The sequence below is a fragment of the Dipodomys spectabilis genome, unplaced genomic scaffold, assembly GCF_019054845.1.
Source record: "Dipodomys spectabilis isolate Male_0828 unplaced genomic scaffold, ASM1905484v1 ptg000001l, whole genome shotgun sequence".
NCBI lineage: Eukaryota > Metazoa > Chordata > Mammalia > Rodentia > Heteromyidae > Dipodomys > Dipodomys spectabilis.
The window spans coordinates 33,612,666-33,633,987 of NW_024870678.1; the positions used below are offsets into that span (position 1 = coordinate 33,612,666).

Genomic DNA, 21,322 nt, shown 5'->3' on the forward strand with positions numbered 1-21,322 from the left:
TTAGATATGAGACCCTTGTCCGTTGTATGGCTAGTGAAGATCTTCTCCCAATCTGTGGGCTTTCTATTGATCTTGCTAGCTATGTCCTTTGCCATGCAGAAGCTCTGCAACTTCATGCAATCCCATTTGTCCAACCTTTCTTTGATTTGTTGTGTTTCTGGGTCTCTATTAAGAAATTTTCAGCCTGTGCCAAGGAGACCTAGGGTTTCTCCTATTCCATCCTGTAATGTTTTCAGAGTTTCTGCTTTGACTCCGAGGTCTTTGATCCATTTGGAGTTGATTCTGGTGCAGGGTGATATATAAGGATCTAGCTTTAGTTTTCTACAAGTGATTAACCAGTTTTGCCAGCACCATTTACTGAAGAGGTTGTCTTTCTTCCATTCTATTCTTTTAGCTCCCTTATCAAAGATTAGGCGATATGTCTATAGGTTCATTTCTGGGTTTTCAATTCTATTCCATTGGTCCTGAGGTCTGTTCTTGTGCTGGTACCAAGTTGTCTTGATTACTATGGTTTTGTAGTAGAGTTTGAAATTTGGTATTGATATTTCTACAGCACTGTTCTTTAGGTTAAGGATCAGTAAACTACTTTTTATTGCATGCATTAGATGGACACATTAGCAATCGAACTATAAAGTTTTTTATTTATCAATGCAAATCCTGACTTGTTTTCCCCAAATACCTGTGAGCTAGCTTATCAACTACTAGCAATTTGATAATAAATAAAGTGGAAAGTATGGTGCTGTTAAAGGGTGGGATTAAGAGGAGGCCTTGAAAAAAAAAAAAAAAAAGAGGAGGCCCTGAAGTAGGTCTCTGAAGGAACTGCTGATTTTCATGAGCAGGTTTTTCTTTTGAAGCAAGGATAGGGAAACTATTTCCTGCCAAAGGCTGTTTGAATATTTATAACAACATTTTCAGGTCACACAAAATTATTAATAGAAGCAGACGGGTCACAGGAAGCCCATGAGAGGCATATGTGTCTGACCAGTCATGTACCAAATAATTTCACAGGCCTCATGTGGTTCTTGGGCTGGAAGTTCCCCACTGCTATTCTAAATGAAAAAGCCAAGTGACTTTCTAGTTTCTTTAGCTTCCTGTGTGATGACGTGGTTGCTTGCTCCTGCCACCGTGGTACCATTTGCTAGGAGGTCCTTACAAGAGCTGAGCAGATTCCACCGCCATCCATAGCCTTGGACCTCTGGCATCATGAAGGTCAAATTTTCTTTAGAATGTAGCCTTCTTTGGATATACATTACAGTCATGAACAATGGTCTAGTACAGAAGTTTACTCGGTCATCTGTTTTAATAGGTGGAAAATGTGTACAAAAACAAAAACTAAGCTGGGTGTTACAGAAAAGACTGTCCTGAAAAACAGTTCTGGGTTTCTCCAAAGTGGTGACTGAAGTTTCAAAGTTCTATTCTTTAGCCTGGGGCAAAGCTGAAAGAATTTCACAGGAGCAAACTTTCAGAGCAAGAGTTGTCCTATGACATCAGGAAGCAAGAATTCAAAAAAGTGAGGTAGATGGGACAACACTTCAGGGCTGCTTCTAGCAGAGAAATTCATGCATGAGCTCTTGTAGATAGTTTTCTACTTACATTTGACATCTAGGGGTAAAATAAGCATTCCTTAAAAACTGCTAGGTTATAAATACACACACACAATTATGAAATGCAGTGCAACTGCTCTATCTACAAAATATTGGATTTGAAAGTTCTGCATGAAATTGTATCATGAAGTTGCAGCCAGGTGAAGAAAAGACTAGAGAAGAGACCCAAATGAAGAGACCCAAACGAAGAAACTAACACAGTGTCTGTGCATTTCGTATGTCAGCTCTGTGACCGACACTGGGAGTCATAATCTTACCTACCCAATAGGGCCAGAGTGAAAAAAACAGTGGAAAGATCCCACACAGAGTGAGTGGTCAGACACCACGCCTGTTCCTTAAGAAAGGCATTTATCACTTCCTAAGACATCAGAGTACACAAAATAACACACATTTGTGCAGATGAGTAGATGAGTTTCTCTTTGTGTCAAGGGAGACTGACTTGAAACTCAAATTTTTAGGTAAAACTTTGATGTATAATGTTAAAAATAGCAGCACCTATTAATTCACTTTAGTACTATTATCAGAAACTGAAAAAGGCTCTCACCTGTATTTTCTGAAGACTTGCTGAAACTTCATTAATATTCTGAGGTATATCAAAACATTTGGCGGTAGTGATTTTTGCATTCATCAACCATTGCTGGAAATCCCTGTAGGTCTTTTGAAATCTTTGCTGTAAAGTCTGTTCTTTACTCTGGTGGCTCTTGGATGCTTGCAAACAAAGACTGAACACATAATTTGAAAATTTAATGAGAGGAAAACCGACCAATTGATTAAAGTAATGTTTTATGGAGTCAACAGTCCTGGGGATAGTTATTTAATTTAGTCATTATTTAGCTCTTATTGAAACCACAACCTAAAATAAAAATTTAAACCCTTGTAGTTTCTTTAAGTTTTTGTTGTTATTGTTTATTTTTGAATAGTCTTGCTGTGTTGCCTAGGCTGCTCTGGAACTCATGAGTTCGAGTAAATGTCCACATCAGCCTTCTTAGTAGCTGGTACTACAGGTGTGTGCCACCATATGTGGCATAGTATCTACTTCGTGTAAAAATATCTGAAGCCAGGAGCAGTAATGTGCACCTGCTTCTCTTTAGACAGAGGCTCAAGGATCACTGGAGTCCAGGAATTCAAGGTCAGCCTGGGTTACACCATGAGATCATCTCATAAAGCAGAGTTACACTTACCAATTATATTCTTTAATTAATCCAGAAACTTTTCCACTATACGTGCTCAGGTCCCTGGAAAATCGACAGAGTTCGTTCAGTTGAGACTTGAGATCTTCTGTCATAGGTTCTGCCTTCTTTAGCGCCTCCAGGATCTCCTGATGTAAGGAGAAAGAAGAGCAAGCAATGAAACTGAGTAATTTTCCTATCTTTAAATTCACATGCACAAATCCTATTATAAATTATTAGTGAGGAATGGATCAGCCCAGTATGTTCAGAGGACTAATGAAGCTTGTTTCCCTATGACAGCACTTGGCTGATTTTTTTCTAGCCATAGACACATTTCCAACATTAAATGTAATGTTGGTACATGCTTAAGCGGGCAAAGGATTACAGTGAGAAGAAAAGAGAGCATAGACTACATTGTTTAATAGATAGTCAGACTAGATGAGTGCCATCCAGAGATGTGCATATTGCTCAAAGGTGAAAAAAAAGTTATTTCAAAGCGTGTAACATTTGCTGTTCATATGCCTCTCTTCCCGGTGTTCTCTGCATCCACTCCTCTGGTAGGATATGTTTTCTCTGTACGTTTTTACTGGTCATGGACATCTTCTGTGTTAAGGATATCTTTGAGAATCTTTGGTAGTAAAGGGGGAGTAGTGGTAAGCTATCTTAGTTCTTTTTTATCATGGAATGATTTTTATTTGCCTTTAACTGCATCATTCAAAGCCCTCTTTGTTTGGTCAGTCGTAGGGCTTGAACTCTGGCCTGGATGCTGTCCCTGAGCTCTTCGGCCCAAGGTGAGTGCTCTACTACTTTGAACCAGTTTTTTGGTAGTTTATTGGAGATAAGAGTCTCACAGACTTTCCTACCCAAGCTGGATTTGAACCTCGATCCTCAGATCTCAGCCTCCTGAATAGCTAGGATTACGGGAGTGGGGCACTGGCACCCAGCCTGACCTCTTTGATTTTAGGGTTTCTGTTGGGAAATCTGCTGATATTCTGGATAGGTTTTCCTATGTGAGTGATCTGTGTTTTTCTTTCTTTTTTTTTTTTTTTTTTTTTTTTTAATTTAATTTAATTTTATTTGTGAACATACTGTACAGAGGAGTTACAGTTACATGGGCAGGATAATGTGTACATTTCTTACCAAGCATTGCAGCCTCCTCCTTTGTTTATCCTTCACATCCCTTCCCAGCCTCCCCCCTCCCCCCCTAATCCCAATCCTTCTCCTTCCTCCCTCCCCCCAGCCCCCCCCCCCCCACCAACATTGTAAAGTTCGTTTTGGACATGACAACTTGTACTTCTCATTGTTGCAACAGGTCCACCTGTATCCTTAAACAACTGGTTTTTCCCCATCTCCTCCACAAGTTATACTGACATCAAATATAGTGAAAGCAAGGGTTATACTGTGGGGGAGGGACATACAAAGCAACAAAGAGATAATCTTATAAATGTGTTAGAAACACATGCATGAAAGAAAAAAACATTAAAATACACATCTAAGGGTTCATTTTCCTGACATCACATTATCTGACCTTTTCCGCTTGACTCATACATATACTAGATATTACAAATAAGGGAAACCATGGGACCTACGTTTCTTTGGGCCTGGCTTACTTTGTGTTTTTCTTTCTTACAGATTTTAGTAGTCTTACTTTGTTTCTGTGCGTGATGCTTTCACTGGAATTGTCCTTGAGAGGTTATTTCCTCATCTGTTCTGTTCTAAAAATTTCTTATACCTGGATGGACTTTTCTTTTTTTCAAGACTTGGGAATTTGTGCTGCTATTATTCTGCTGAGTATTTCTTTGTACCATCAGCTAGCTACTCTTCTCCTTCCTCAGTATCTACCAAACATATATTTGGTCTTTTAACTGAGGCCTGAATTTTTTTTTTGTAAACTCTTTTCAGAATTCTTGGTCTACATTGCATCCACACACTGTGTGTGGCACAACTGCGTGTGGGCAAATGCCAGTCAGAAGACGAGGCATGGTCCTGCCTCCCCATCTGCATCCCCTGTCACTCCATTCCAGGGACGCCAGGGTCTGGTCTAGGTCCTAACCCCTTTCACCACGGACCCCTTCACCCCTGCATGTTGGCTCTCACCACCCCCGCCCCTGCTCACATCTTCAACATTGCTTTCTGGAATGGCACAATGCTCCTCTAACTTGACTCCTTTTCTCCAGTTTCCTCTCCCAGGTATCCTTCCTCAGTACGTTCACAGCACGTTCACAGCAAGTTTACAGCAAGTTCCTCTACTTTAGCTAACCAACCAAGTTGTGATTCTGCCTCAGGAATCAGGGCCAATACCAGCTTCCCTTGCTTCTCCTCCACCCTCTTTTGCAGCTGTGGTTTCACAGGGACTGGTGAGCGTCAGTGACAGAGTATCTCCTTTGGTTTCATACCTGTCTTTCTACCCACACTAATCATGAGATCTGGGATGGGGGCTCCTGGTTGGTGTACTCTTTACTCAGCTCAGGGCCTAAACTACAGTGTTAAACACATTCTAATTTAGAAAAATCTCACCACCAGCAACTAGAAAGTTTCTTGCTGAAACTCCAACTGCTAAACCCAAAATAACTATTTGATTATTTCATTTAAGGGGCAACATTATAAGTTCTAAAGAAGCTTATCACTGACTCGAGTCATTTAGAAACTGACAAGATTTGGCCAAAACGTTACATTAAAAAGAAATATTCAAGGCAGGCCTGGTGGCTCACACTGGTAATCCCAGCCACTTGGGCGGCAGAGAATGAGAAGATGGAGTTTTGAGGCTAGCCATGGCAAAAATGTAGGAAAACCCCATTTCAATGAATAAACCAGGCAGCATGGTTTGCATCTATAATCCCAGCTATACAAGAGACATAGGAAGAAGAACACGGCTTTGAGAAAGCATGTGAACTCTTACCTGGAAAGCAAGTAGAACAAACAAGTATTGTGGGTATGGCAAAAAGTGGTAGAGTACTTTCCTCACAAGTATGGGGCTGAGTTCAAACCCCAGTATTGTAAAACTAAATAAATAAACAAGTATTTGAATAAATGGTGCATAAATATTAAAAAATAAATAAAAACAAATTAAAATATTTTATTGGAGCCTTTCCTTATGTAAATTCTCATTTGAATTTTATACTTTGGATTCACTAAAGTCCTAGATTGCATTTTTTTTGTCCTATAGCCAAAAGAAATTTCTGTATTAGCACACTGAGAACTAAACAAATTTTAAAATAAGTAAATTTGGCTAACACAACCCTCAAAATATTTTACAACACCATATTATAAAATTTTCAGACCATTCATTCTTGTGTTTAAGGATTTCTTGAGCTCCACCATTCAAACATATGAAATAAATCCTCATGGGGTTTGGAGATTATTGCTATGGTTGCCAGTGATAATATCCAAACACTGCCATCAGTGCCTGGGCAAACCTGCTATTTTATAAGCGTTATTGTAGTCAGACACCAGTGGTTCATTCCTATAATCCTAGTTACTCAGGAAGCTGAGAATGTAGTAGTAATTTGAATATAGTCCAAACAAGAAAGTCTTATCCCAATTAACCTCTAAAACATAGAAGTGGAGCTATGATTTAGGTGGTAGGGTACCAACCTTGGGCAAAAAGGCTCAGGGACAACTCCCAGGTTCTTAGTTCAAGCCTAGGACTTGTATCCAAAACTTTTTTCTTACACCTTCATTACCATTTTTATGTAAAATGACATTATTAGGAATACAATGTGAGTATCGAGGAGCGGTGTCCCACAGTCCTCAAACACTTCAGCTAAAAGCCAAGTGTGGATGAGGCCCTGGCAGAGCCAAGGGTGGCCAGCATGAATTGTTACCAGTCACATCATCAAGGTAAAACCAAATCTTCCTTTAAAGAAACAAAGAAAAAGAGCTGGGTGCTGGTGGCTCATGTCTCTAATCCTACTCAGGAGGTTGAGATCTGAGGATCACAGTTCGAAGACAGCTAGAGCAGGAAAGTCCATGAGACATTTGTCTCCAATTAATCACCCCCAAACAATAAGTGGGATAGTGGCCTGAGGTGGTAGAGTGTTAGCCTTGAGAAAAATACCTCAGGGACAGAATGCAGGCCCCAGGACTGGCATAGAAAGAAAGAAAGAGAGAGAGAAAAAGGAAGAGAGAACAAAGAAAGAAGAAAGAAGAGGGAAAAAAGAAAGAAGGAAGGAAGGAAGGAAGGAAGGAAGGAAGGAAGGAAGGAAGGAAGGAAGGAAGGAAGGAAGAAAAGAAAGAAAGAAGGAAAGAAAGAAAGGAAGAAAGAGAAGGAAGGAAGGAAGGAAGGAAGGAAGGAAGGAAGGAAGGAAGGAAGGAAGGAAGGAAGGAAGGAAGGAAGGAGAAAACCTCTCATATTCATGGAATGGAAAGAAAATAAGAATGAGTTAAAAAAAACAAGGAAAAATGAAATTAAAAGGAGTTAAAAACACACTGTGACTGACTTTTTCTCACAATCAGACCACTTGGAAATAATTCCAGTTTCTTTGTGCCTATTTTACAATAGGCACGAAAATAAAACAACCAAGAACCATTGCAAATAAAGTAGCAGAAAGAAATGATTAGGAAGTTTATTTTGATTGAAAAATAAGACAATGCTGGAAAATTCTTGACTTTTGGCTGGAACTGGCTGGAACTATTTTGAAATGATTATCATATAAATAGAAGCAGAGAAGTTGACTTCACTCAACTTCCTTTTAAGGACAGCCATGATTGTGAGCATTGTAAAACTGCTAATACTACAGAAGCTTTCAAAGGTTCTACAGAACAGTCAAAGAACGAACGGATGATTTTTAATGTCTGCCCGGTCTTCACTCCCCTCTTCCCTCCCCCCCGCCCCCCTCCCCCCTGTTTCTGCTCCATCTCCTCCCGTTCAGGAAGAACTTGGCATTTGTTTTTGTTTTTGTTTTTAAAGGCCCAGAGGCGTCCAGTGAATGCAGGGGAAGTTGTATTAATGAGTATCAACCAGCTAATGCAAGCAGAGCTGTCACAACTACATACAGAAACGCTAGTCAGCGTGAAGACAGTCAGATGTGCTGAAACTGACTACTTACCGTGTCTTTCAAACCCATGGATTGTTTGAAATAGTTAACTGGCAAGAAAACAGCTATGACTACTTTGTCTATTTATTCCTCTACCCACAAGCTGACCGGCTGAAGCAGTATTACAAAGTCTTGCACCATCAGAAGGAAAAGAAAATGCCTTCACATGTAATAAGTTTCCTACAGGAATTAATATCTCCCCCAGACCCCAACACTCACATTAGTTACTTTCTACCAACATTTGATTTAGGAGAAAAAGAGCAAGATCCGGCTTTACACATGTAATAACATAAATACGTCTCTCAAATCTGAAGATGGCAGGTTTCCTTTTTCTAAGCACTTAAGGAAAGGCAAAACAAATGCATTTTAACGTAACCACCAATAGAAAACAGGAAGGCAAACTTACTCCTCCTTTGTGCCAGCATTCCACAATCTCCTGATCGGTGTTCTTGCCCTCCAGGAGAGTTAGCTGCTGGGCGCAAGTCTGTAGCAGGGCCCTGAACTCTTCCAGGGCCTGCTCGAGCTGAGCCACTTGCCCTGAGAACTCCTGCTCGGAGAGCGCCATCTGACTGACCAGATTCTCCAGGCTGCTCTGTGTCTGCAACACGCTGTCTTCCCACTGCTTCCAGTCGGCGCGCAGGGCCTGCATCTCGGTGTGCAGGAGCTCACACCCACTGGCAGCTGTGTTCTGTCTCACTGCAGGGGCCAGGGACTCCACTCGGCTCAGGCGGCCTGCTCCGATCTCTCTGGAATCTATCAGCTCCTGTAATGGAATGTCACCATGGAAACCCAGGAGGCTGTGAGTCACTTGGGCTGCAAGTTTTCAAACATGTGCAGAGGGGACTGTCCTGCTAGGAACTCTGAGCACAAGGACCCAGAGTTCGTGGGTCCACGTACTCCCGAGTTATCATAGCTGGGGAGAGCTTGTACTGCTGGTCACAGAATCTAGGATGTCTCAACACCCAGAGACACACCAGCCAGGCCCCCGGACTCAGGCACTGTTTGAATAGGGGGAAACGTGTGACTTAGATCTGTGCCTGTAAGTCCACAGATCTGTAAGTGCATAAGTGCCTTGTGGTCCTGTAAGTAAGCCAAACCTTATTTCCTCTAAATGGATGTGCAGGAGGGAAGGGAGGCAGGGCTGTCTGTGTTCCTATTCTCAGACTCCTAACTACTTTCATCACCCCCCCCCACCAGACAACAGTTTAAAATCACCTTTCAGTTCTGCTGGGAGTCAGAATGACACAGCACAACAACAACAACAAAAACGAGCCTTTCTTTATAGGCTGTAAACATATAGCCACTAAAATAGATAATTCATATAATAACTTCATGAAAAGTTTACGTGTAACCTGTAGTCTGTGTTCCTCTATTAGTGTTATTTCTACTTTTAAAAACTTACAAGGTGAGCTGGGCACTGGCGGATCATGCCTGTAATGCCAGCTACTCAGGAGGCTGAGATCTGAGGATCCCCAAAACAGTGCTAGCATGGAGCAAAAGAAGCTCAGGGACAGTGCCCAGGCCCTGAGTTCAAACCCCAGGAATTGGAAAAAGAAAAAAAGAAGAAGAAAGGGAGAAAGAAAAAGTGAATGAGGAGAGATAGGATGCAACCCTGGGTCTCTCCTTGGTTCCAGAAAATTAAATTGATCTATCATTAGGTCATACATGTATCAGCCCAGCAGGTAGTCTCCCCCCCCCCGTGTATATATACATACATATGCATATATATACATTCATTCTCCTAGCCTATATTAATAAGTACATTTGCATAAAATAGGTGAATATTTGAATCCACAATTCTACTAATCTAGATTTTTGAATGATAACAAAAATGAGCACAGATGATACCACATACTGCTCACTGGTAAATAAATCCCTTTGAATTGTTTTCTTAGGGTTCATCGATATTTACAGTTACTGAGGTGAGACAAAAATAACAACTAGCCCAAATGAGGAAGGACAACTTTCACATAACGATCTTATCCACTGAGTCCTCATCAAAAATATGCCGCCTACATTCAAATCGCCGAGAAATGGTGTAATAGGACGTCAGTCGTATGATACCAGTCCATTTTCTAACCTTAATTTTGGACAGCTTTTTCTTGGTGGCTGAGGAGTCCCCGGACATGTCCGACCAGCGGTGAAGTTCTTCCTTGGCTGAGTGGAGCCAATCTGTGAACTCCTGGACAGCGTCTAGGTACATGAGGTGGTCCTTCAAAATCTCTTCCACTCGCCTCATTTTCTCCTACGAAACAAGGGAGAGGCTACTTCAGCCACAGCTGCTACAGTCAAAGATGAGACTCCATGCATGCACAGGCCTGACAGGTCTCCTACTTTATCTTACAAGACTTCATTCTTACTCATCGATATTCTCTGAGATTCATATCTTAAAAAGACATTGTCAACTCTTCAAAGTCTTTAAGGAAGCAACCATCGTTACTTTGTAAGCATAGGATAAAAATCCATATATGTTGGATAATATCGTTAACTGTCACCAAATGGAGTTGAGGTTTAATGAAGCTTTCCTTTAAAGACAGGAACTCTTCACTTAGAGTCCTTGACTTTGTTCACAGAATAAGAATTTCTGGACAAGTCATGGTGGTAAGAAAACTTGGCAGAGTTTTGTTGAGTAAGTAAACAAGCAGGCAAGCAGATGAACAGACAAAAAGCAAACAAACAGATGCAAGCAGAAGGCAGGGGAACACTCTAGCAGAGTGTGGGTGCTTTCACAGGGAGATAAAGACACAGACACATACACACACACACATACACACACACACACACACACACAGAGACACACACACACACAGAGACACACACACACAGCTCCTTGGGCTGTTGGGGTATTTATAGGGTAAAGGGGGGGGGGGTCTGGGTTCAAAGTTATATAAAGATAGGCATTTTGTCTTTGCTCCAATCACACCTGGTGCTACTTTCTGAGTTTCCAAGTAAGAATGCATCCTGACATAAAACAGATCCTTATCCTTGAGATAAGGAGGTGCCCTGCTATCTGTATTTTGGGGCAGGAGATGGCTTAAGTTTGGGGAAGTATTTTTCTCAGGAAGGTATACATCTTGTCAGACAAGTGTTCCTTCTTGGGGTGAGGAATGCATTCCTCAGGAAGCAATGCATCTTGTTGTCTCTCTTTAAAGCAAAGATGGCACTGCTATGGTTCTAAATGCCATTATTTCTGAGCTGCCTTTACCAGGCCTCAGTTTCCTTGAACATAAGACTCTCATGGACTTTTCTGCCCTGGTTTCTTTTGAAACATGATCCTCAGGTCCCAGCATCCTAAATAGCTAGGATTACAGATGTGAGCCATGGGCACCTGGCTGTTATTTCTTTAATTCTCCTTCATAATGACCTACCTAATCTTAATTACTGTAATAACCATTCCTAGCTTGAGATAAAGCATTCTGCTCAGCACTTTAAACACAATTTCTCATCTAACACTTCTATCAGCTCTATGCTCTGAATACTGTCACAATTACTATTTAATTCAAAAGGACACACAGGCTTTTAGATACTAGATAATGAGCCCAAACTCAGACATCCAAAAAGTGTCAAAGCTAGAAAGGTAACACTGATCAAGATGCATTTCACTCATAAATTGACATGATGGATGGTAACCCCTTTTTACAACTATTTAACAAAAATTAAAAAGAACAATAAAATTAAATTAAGCTTTTAAAAAAGTTTGACAACTTAGGTCTTTCTGATTCCATGGTTATAGTTCTTAGTCATTATCAAGACAAAAAATAAAGGCTAAACAGACATATGTCAGTCATTGTAGAATCAGTAAATCAGAGTTCCCAAAAGTAAACCAAAGCAAGGATAAGCAAAAACAAAATTCTTCCTTAGCTTCACATCAGTGGCTCCCTTCTCTAATCCTAGGATGCGGAGCAGTTACCAGCCACTCTTTCTTAAAGAAAAAATTTTTAAAGAATCTATCTCTGCAATTCACCAGCAAAAAGCTGGACTGGAGGCATGGCTCCCTGCACCAGCTGTGAGTCAGAAAGCCCATCCCCTGTAACATTCACAAATATACAAAAGAAAAATCATAAATGAACATAGAGATTCATACAGAGAATTAAAGAAGTAACAGCCAGGTGCCAGTGGCTCATATCTGTAATCCTAGCTATTTAGGATGCTGAGAGCTGAGGATCATGGTTCAAAACAAGCCAGGGCAGTAAAGTCCATGAGACTCTAATGTACAGTGAATCACCAAAAAGAGCTGGAAGTGGATTTATGGATGAAGTGGTAAGTGTTAGCCTTGAGAAAAACAAACAAAAACCCAAAACTCAGAGTCAGTGCCCAGGCCCTGAAAGAAAAGCCCTAGGACCAAGGGGAAAAAAAACAAAAACAAAGCTAAGGACCCAAAACCATAAGGAATAAGGAACCATCTGAAGACGGCAAAAAGAGAAGCCTGCTGTGTGTGTCAGATGTAGTGTCAGTGTAATATGTAGGGACTAAAACCATGCATCTCATAACAGAGAAGCCAGTTCTCCAATGATCTACCCCACTCTTCATCCCTCCTCTGAGCCTTGAAGCTTTCCTGGAACTAAGGCGCTGACCTTGGCCACGGTGGTGATGTCCTGGAATTGAGTCCTCAGCTCCTCCTGAGCAGTTTCGTTGAAGGATTCATCCTGGGTCTTCTCATACAGCTCCCGGCACTGTGCGGGGAGCCGCTGCAGGGCTCCGACGTGCTCTTCCGCCTCCGAGACGATGGACTGAAAGTGGTCCAGCAGGGAGAACTTCTCCTTCAGGCCGGGCTGCAGGTGTAAGGGATGTTCTACTTTGTGATCCACTGATTGCATCCACTGCTCCAACTGGTTTTTTCGCTCTAGATAGTCATTCCACTCGCCAATCACAGCCTCCAGAGTGCTAGAGGGTAACGTCACATATGATAAGGACCCGTTCACCTTTGTGTCTACACCAAAACCCCATCAGAAGGTGAGCAGACCTCTGGAAACCATTTTACTGAATGCTACTGTGAGAGAATGTTACCTCTATGTATAGAGAGAAAACTCTGATTCATCAATCCCAACCTGTACCTCAAACAAAGCAAATTCATGCTAAAATCTGAAGAATCTGTACTCATGCACACACATAGAAAGCTTTCTTCCAAATGCTCAATTGTCCCAAATGAGCAGGTAAATATGTATAGAATATTACAGCAATTCAGAACCACAGCACCATTAAATTCTATTTAGTACATATTAGCCCTTGCTTTTGTTGAGCTTAGTTTGTCTTACTAAAATAGGATGGACATTTATGTGTTGACTACATTTTAAAATCAAGCTATTATTTCCCTGTAGATACTATCCTTCAATTAGTTTTCAGTTAAGGGAATTTTACATACAGAGTTCATAAGTGTAGAAAGAGTCATGAGTAATCAAGTTTCTAAACAGTCTAATAAAAATGCTTTCTGCACTGGCATTTCAAAAAGGTTTTCATTATCATTCTCGCTCTCTCGCTCACTCGCTCACTTGCTTGCTCTTCTTCAGTGCGGTGGGGGGGGGGGATTAAACCCAGGGCCCCACATGCTAGGTAAACCCTCTAGACTGTTACATGCCCACCTATAAGCTCACTCTCAAAGGCTGCCCCTTGTTTCTGTTCCTTACTATCACAGAGGTAGGCTCGTGGAGCAACTCAACTTCCAAAATTTGCTCAAACTTTTTTGCTTTTGCATCAGTAACAGTCTCATCATATATGCCTTAGAGGCCTGGTCTTCCCTCAGAGAATGTTCTAGAAGGTCCAAATCAATGTCATTTAAGAAAGCACCCAGACCTGTCTCCTCCAAAGAGTGTTTTGGAAACTTGTACATGAGTAATCCAACCTGAGCCAGGGTTTTCTGTAAAGTCTCCTCCTATCCTCACCTTAGGGGGCAAAAAATAATTTGTTTTGTTTCATTATTTGAACACTGCTACTGCTAAAGAGGTGGTTGTCAAATTTAACTTCCTATTGACATTAGGAAGCCTCAGACCTTGTATTCTAACATCTGAAATTATTCACTCATGTTTCCATACAGTTTTAAAAAGCCGGACTAAGTAAATTCCCCACTAAGTATTGGGGAATTTAGTTTATGTTCCAGTATTCTGTCACAGAGTAAGAGATACCTGTGAGAATTGACTTCTTCCTTTGTTATCCACTAGGAATTATTCCTTTGGTTTTAATTTTAACATTCTGTTTACTTTGCAAATCAATCAATACTTGTGCTTCATATTAGAAAAAGAAAGAAACAAAATGAAATCATTCAAAATTTAGTGTAACTATTGTTCCTTGTGTATACTGCAGTCCTCTGCTATTCATGTATTTATCACGACTATACGGGATATCATTTCTTGAGTGGTCTAACCTTACAGAGGTCCCTTTCCTTTTAGTAAATGTATCTTCTTTGTTTCAGTGAAAAGGATTCTGCTTTCTCTCTCTTTCCCTGCCCTCCTCTCTTTCCCTGTCTTTCTCTCTCTCCCCATCTCTCCTCTTTCTCCTTCCTTTTCTCTAAGTTACATTTATTTTTAAATGATGACATTAAAAACACACAAAGTACATACATATTAACAAGGCAATGTATATTTTGACACATGCCGCTGCTGTATAATGTGCAAATCAGGCTTAACTCAGCTCAAACATTTGCCATTTCTACATGGTGTAAACTTTCAACCAAGTTCCTTCTTGCTTTTTGAAATGTGAAGGGCAAATTGTTATGAGAAGTCCCTACTGTGTGTTAACATCCCTGGAACTTCTTGTACCAATCTAACTGTTCTTATACCAGTACATTGACCAGCCTTTCCTCCCTTTTCTCTTCCTCCTACTCCCCATGACTCTGACCATTATACCCCGAGCTTCTATGAGATCCTTTTTTAGCTTTAATGTCAGAGGGGCCTCCTACAGTACTGCGAATGTTCTTCCAACATATGGTCTGGTATGGTCTGATATTTGCTTATGAGAATGCTCCATATTTTTTTTTGGTCGATCATGGGGCTTGAACTCTGGGCCTGGGCACTGTCCCTGTGCTCTTCAGCTCAAGGTGAGTGCTCTACCACTTGAGCCACAGCACCACTTTCGGTTTTCTAGTGGATTATTAGAGATAAGAATCTCACAGACTTTCCTACCTGGCTGGCTTTGAACTGTGATCCTCAGATCTCAGCCTCCTGAGTAGCTAGGATTACAGGCATGAGCCACTGGCACCAGGCTAATGCTCCACATTTTATAGGGTGTTAGCTGTCTGGCATATCTCCACCACGGTGAGAAACAGAAATGCTCTCCACATTTGTTGCAAGCATCATGTGTGTGTGGAATCACTTCTGGTTAGGGAATAGATGGACACCTGAGCTCAGCCAATTGCAAACAATGCAATTTTTCACATGTGCTATTAAGAAACACAGCTATTCAAGAACTGTGTAACTTTTCTTTGGTGACATGCAAAGAAGTATTTCTCTGAGCCCATCTTCTATGTAAGATTCCATGAGAGATATTGGGGAGGTACAAGTATTTATTTAAAAAAGAAACAAAACAGGCTAACCAAGAGTCTCTTGGAATGCAATGCAGGCAGAGGCAGGAATGCATGTGATCAGCAAAAACAACACATTCCTTAGTTACCCCAGGACCCCTCTCACTCATGACCCATCATCTTGTGAAGATACGGGGTTACGCTGGGGCAAGTGATCACTAAAAACAGGCTGTGTACCTGTGAGCCTGGTTGGCAGAGCTCATGATGTCGGCCCACATGGATTGAAGGGTCCCCAGCTGAGCCTGAATTGCCTTCTGTCCTTCTTGGTTGCTGCTTCTCAAGGCCTGCTCCCCTTTGCCAATGGCCATGTTCAACTTCACGTCTCCTTCGCCTTTCATCAGGAGAATATCCTGGGAGGTAAGAATGAATACATGCTAGTAGGAATACGAAAGCCTGCTTCCCATGAGAATTACGGGATGGTAGCATTCACTATGCAGTCAAAACATACACTCTAGGCCCTGTCCCAATACTTCTACGTTAGACTTAGACATATAAAGTCTGAGAGCCAAATATCAAGGTCAAATTAAATGAATAGAAAACTGGGCCAGTAGCCCAGAAATTGTAACTTTGGTGACTGGTTTCAAAAGGAAAAAGACATCATTTTGACATACTGGTCAAGAGCCTAACTATCCCCGGATAGTTAGGATTGCCCTGTTTGAAGGTCACTTTCGCTCCCTGCCTGGATTCTGAGTTGGTGGTCTGCTTTGTGCTTCTAACACAGCCCTTCCACCACACTGCACAGCAGTTCACTTTTGGTCTCTCCAGCTACACCATGAAACCCTAGAAAGTACACCAATAACTTCACCCTGTATCTTCAGAAACTTGCATAGTGCCTGGAGTAAAGTACCCAGTAATTCCATTTACTAAGTAGAATTAACGATAACTTTAAAGTGATCAAAAAAATGTTTCTTTTTCTTCTTTTTTCCTCCACCCTTCCCTTTTCCTTTTCCCTTTTTTCCTTTGATTTCTTGTCCTTTCCTTTTATCTTTTCTTCTTTTGTAGCCTAGGCTGGCTTTGAACCTGTGATTCCCCCTGCCTCTTCCTTCATGCTTCCTGGGATCACAGGCTTGCACCAACATATCATAAATAGCTTCCCAAATGTTTCATTTCAAAGGGGACATTTGGGTCTCCATGTGCTTTTTGCCTAGTGTCTCCATTTTTTTGCATATATTTTTTATTGTAAAGATACTGTACAGAGGGTTACAGTTACATGAGTAAGGTAATGAGTGCATTTCCTATCCAGTATTATTACCTCTTCCTTTGTTTTCCCCCTACCATCCCTTCCCTCCCAACCTCCCTTACCCCTCTCTCTCCCCATCTCCAAGTTGTAAAGTTCATTTTCAACATAGTGTCTTGTACATCTCATTGTTACAATGGGTCAACCTGTATCCTTATTTCAGCATTTTGTTATTTCCCTTCCCTTCCCCCAAATAGAAAAATGTATATACAAGATGCGGTGGCACCGGAACCAAATACAGTAAAAATAGGGGTTACCCCATGGGGTAAGAACATACAAAAGAAACAAAAAAAAAACCACATAATACATTATAAATACATTAAAAACAACAGCAAGAAAGATAAAACCTCTTGTGTCCCTATCTTGGGGTTCATTTCAGTTAGCATCACCTTATATGGTTATGTGTACATAACTTTTGCAGTGTCTCCATTTTCACCCACACAATTCTCCTTTGATGTTCCCAGAACAATGAGCACCAAGTCCATCCTCCCGGGAAGCTGACCTCATCTATCCCCAGCATCCTTCCGTTGTCTGGCTGGGCTGCAAGTACCTGGATCTGTGACCGCCGTCTCTCCAGGGCGTCCTTGCTCCCGAGCGTGCTCTCCGCACTGGCCAGTCTGTCTTGGACATCTTTCACCCGAGACCACATGCCCTGCAGTGCCTCCTCCAAAGCTTCGTGCTCCTGAAGGGCCCGCTGACAGCCCCGCAGCTTCTCCTTGGTGATCCTGAGTAAATTCTGGTAGCTGGTGAGCAGCTGAGAGCACAGGCGGCCGCCCAGCCCAGTGCCGTGGCCTTCCTCGCTGAGAAGCTGCCCTCGCTGGGAAAGCTTATCAAGAGACTCTCTGAAAGGAAAATCAGATTTTTTTTTCTGGTTCATTTCAACACTCTGGAGCGTGAGGGGAGAGACAAGTGACTGTTGATATTGGAACAGAAAGCAGACCAGAGCTCTTCGCTGACACGCCTTTGAAATGAACCTGCTAGGCAGTGGTACTCACTAGACTTTATGTTGAAAATGAAGTACACCGTTTGTGGGTGGGGATGGGAGGGACACTGGGAGAGAGCGAGGGAAGGGTGACACTGTCCAAAAAGAAATGTACTTTGTTTTCAGTTTTCTTTTAATGTTATTATAGAGGTGATGTACAGAGGGGTTACTGGTTCATAAGTCAGATAAAGAGTACACTTCTCTCTCTCTCTCCCACTTTTCCCCTCTATTCCCACTCACAAGTTACACAGCTCATTTTCAACATAGTGTCTAGTGAGCACCACCGCTGCATGTTTACGCTTTGTCCTCCATTTCGCTGCCTCCCCTTGAACTTCTAAAGACATCTAAATGAACAAACAAGACAAAAAGAAAACAAAAATAGCAAAAAAGAAAAAAAAAACTCTTGCTTGTTTCCATTTTCCGGAGTTCATTTCAATAAATATTATTTGTGTGATCAGATGCACAGAGGCATTGAACCTAAGAGAAAATGTACTCCTTACCTAACTTACATAACTGCAACCCCTCTTGTATGTCATCTTTGGAATAACAATAAAAATTTAAAAACTTAAATAAACGGCTGGGAGCCCAACTGGCTCCTTGCCTTCCTATATGGTCAATGGATGGAGTCCAGGCCTTTTGGGGGTTCAGATTCAATTTATGCTGTGCCCAAATCCAAATCATGGTGGCTGAGCCTACCACCTCACCAGGAATTTACTGGAACGGGCCGGGACTTCCTGTCCAGGATCACCTAAAACATCTGCGCATTGAACAGTCTGACCTTGAAACCCTCCCCCCAAATGCACACCCCACTGCGCTGTCCACACGTGGGCGTGGGGCCTCCTCGGTGAACACCCTCAGCTCTCCTGTTTCTCTCTCAGCTACTCCCGCAGCACTCTGTGGGCCTCGTGTTCCCAGGAAGCATCCCCACAACCCCGGGGAGAGAGGAGCTGCATGGTTCCTCTCCTATGCCCACTGTTCCTGCCCTGCCTTGCCAGGCTCCATCCATGAGACTGTCTTGTACCATATGCCAGTGATACCCCAGTCACGTCCTCCCAGGACCCGACACAGTGCTGGGCAGAGACAAAGAAGGGGGGATTTTTTTTTTAAGCCTATGGCCAAGAGTGCTCTGGATTCCCTCTGGGTTCACTATGAGTCCTCTCACTCTGGAGTCACGTTGGGTAAGGGAAGGGGAAAATGCCATCACTGAATGGACGGGTACTCTGTTTTACAGAGATCTAAAAGTTCTCTTCTTCAATGAAAGTTAGCTAATCGTGTACTTTTTAAAAATTACAAATTGACTTTATAGCTACAAACTATTTTCACAATAAAAAATATATTAAAAATAATAATGCTATAATTTTTTAAACAATGTAAACTATTAATCAGGCTAGTGAAATCATTATCTCAAATACTTACGTTTTATCCTGAGCACAGCTGAAATTTGTTTTCTTATAAACTTTGCAATATACAATAATCTGAATTTTTTTAATTACTTACACCATTGTGTCCCATAGAACACAAATAAAAATAAACCCAAACAAAACCCCCATGTTTCTGCAAACTGAGAGTCTAAACCCTTTGATCATGATCTCTTCCTGCCCCCTCTGCCCTATAAAGTCTCTATCACCTTCAATCTAGACAGCTTGAAACTCTTATCCACACATTTATTAGAAAAAGCCAACTGTAACAGGCTAGAGTGTGGAGATGTCTGAATACAACCAGTTGTGATTTCTAGATAGAACACAAAGAGCATCTCTTCCAGCTTCTATTTTTTTATGAGTGACTACTACATTGACACAGACCGCACCTCCTCTCCTTGTGATGTGTTGGGGGAAGCATGGAGGTACATTCAGTAAGAATGTGAGCTAAGAAACACTTCAAGACAAGAGAATTCATTAGTTGCTGTAAGACAAATTGCTATTAGATGATAAAAATTGAATGAATCTCAAGTCTGTAATTTTAAAGAAGGCATTTCTCTATATACTTAAAGTAATGGAAATTCTATGATGAAAAATCTCCAGCCAGTTGAGAGGCACAGCATCACAGGTGTGATCGAAGCTGGCTGGGAACTCACGGCTTGTGAGTGCTGTGGACCACTGCTAACGTTAGTGGAAAGATGGCATGGACAAGAAAACCTCACGCCACTTACTGTCTGGCCCTGGACCACCAGAGAGCACAAATGAAAGAAAGACAAAGGGCTTGTCAGTGTCTAAAAACTACACTATTAGAACAGTGAGCGAAAGAAGAGCTGGATCAACGGTGGGTTCGCTGAGTCACTTGTTGCAGTGCAGAAGAGGAAGACGTCAGGGGAAGAGATGAGAGCCACAGACATGTGAGTCACTTAGAACGTCTGAAAGAAAGAGACGAAGGCTAGCTGCTGGTATAGGATAGCCCCAAAAAGGCAAAACAAAGCACAGTGTGATTTCCAGAAACAAATGATGCTATTATTCTGTTCATTCTCTTCGCTTTTTCTGTTGTTGGTTTTTTTCCTAGGTCTATGCTAGACGATGTCACTATGAAGATGATGAAGCCTTGGAAGGGTTTTCAGAGACAAAGCCAAGGACTTCCAGGAAAAATGTCTAATAATTATCATGCTTGCGTGACAGCACCTGCAGTGGGATTCCTTATCCTTGCATTTCACATCTGCAGATTCACTAGATAATGGATTGGACATGAGCAGACTTTTCTCAAGTGTTGCACTTCCCGATGGAGCGTCTTCTATCATTCCAGAGAAAGGAAGCAAATGAAAATGTCAGGGGTGGGGCATGAATTTAAGGAACAGAACAGACACTAAATATAGTAGGGCCTGGAGCCTAGATGAGGAAACTCTGCTTGGGAATGGAGCCCCAGAAACAATGAAAACAGAAAACACAATGGAGAAGAACATATAACTTGGCGATCAAAACTGTGGCTTCACTAACAACAGCACAAGATTGAGTGGATAGGAAACAGAACTGGAAGCTACAGTGAGTGAAGACTATCTGAAAACTGCAGATCATGCATTTTAAAAAACCTTTATAGTCACTGTGAATTTGTGGTTTTTCTTCATATCATCTTCACATTATATTAATTAATTCTCAAAAGAACCCCAGAGAAGGCATACTATTCTTAACACGATCTTGAAAGACTAAAATCAAGAGTTACAAAGATAAAGGATCTGCCCAAATTCCTAAGCTAAGGAAGATGAAACTGAGATGCAAATGAGCTTCTCATTTTTATTCTATACTCTGTTCATAAAGCCCAGAGTGCAATGGTTTGTATGCCAAACATTCACAGCAGAAGGGTTCACTACCACCGCTAACCATCCAGCCAATCAGCAAGCCAGCCAATAACCAGCCCACCGGTCTAAACCCATTGACAAATAAATGACTTAGTCAATCTCTCTACTGCACCTGGCAGCCAGCAGCTCTCCCAGAAACATTTCAACTTTATGAACTTCATTTTTCTTCTCAGGGATATTCTGTTTACTCTCTCCCAGGTTTTCTGTGTTTAACCTTTCTTCCATTTCATGGATCCATAAGTTTAGTTTTCTGTGTTGATCCTCAAAGCTAAAAAAAAAAAAAAAAACAAAGAGAGAAATTTTCTTTGTAAGTTCTAATAGCTGAGGTCAAATGGCTTTTATATGACCACTGAGATACCAGGAATTTTCAAGCTATAAGGGAAGCTCCACAATAAGCCTGTCTATAGTACTACTTATTTCAGTAACAAAGTGATATATTGTGTCACCATCTATTTGAAATAGGGGAAAACAGTCATCTAGCTGAATTAATGTCATTGCTGG

At 41.5% G+C, this 21,322-nt stretch overlaps 1 protein-coding gene across 1 annotated transcript in view; it reads right to left on the reverse strand.

Annotated features, from left to right (window-relative positions):
• Positions 1-21,322, reverse strand: part of Syne1 (spectrin repeat containing nuclear envelope protein 1) — a 385,765-nt gene that overhangs the window by 193,972 nt on the left and 170,471 nt on the right. Inside the window, exons 49-56 of the mRNA XM_042700560.1 lie at positions 20,934-21,089; positions 17,110-17,401; positions 15,500-15,672; positions 12,384-12,693; positions 9,890-10,054; positions 8,216-8,572; positions 2,786-2,922; positions 2,149-2,326 (exon numbers count right to left, since the gene is read on the reverse strand). Of these exons, the coding sequence (XP_042556494.1) occupies positions 2,149-2,326; positions 2,786-2,922; positions 8,216-8,572; positions 9,890-10,054; positions 12,384-12,693; positions 15,500-15,672; positions 17,110-17,401; positions 20,934-21,089 (1,768 nt within the window). The remainder of the gene's footprint in view (positions 1-2,148; positions 2,327-2,785; positions 2,923-8,215; positions 8,573-9,889; positions 10,055-12,383; positions 12,694-15,499; positions 15,673-17,109; positions 17,402-20,933; positions 21,090-21,322) is intronic.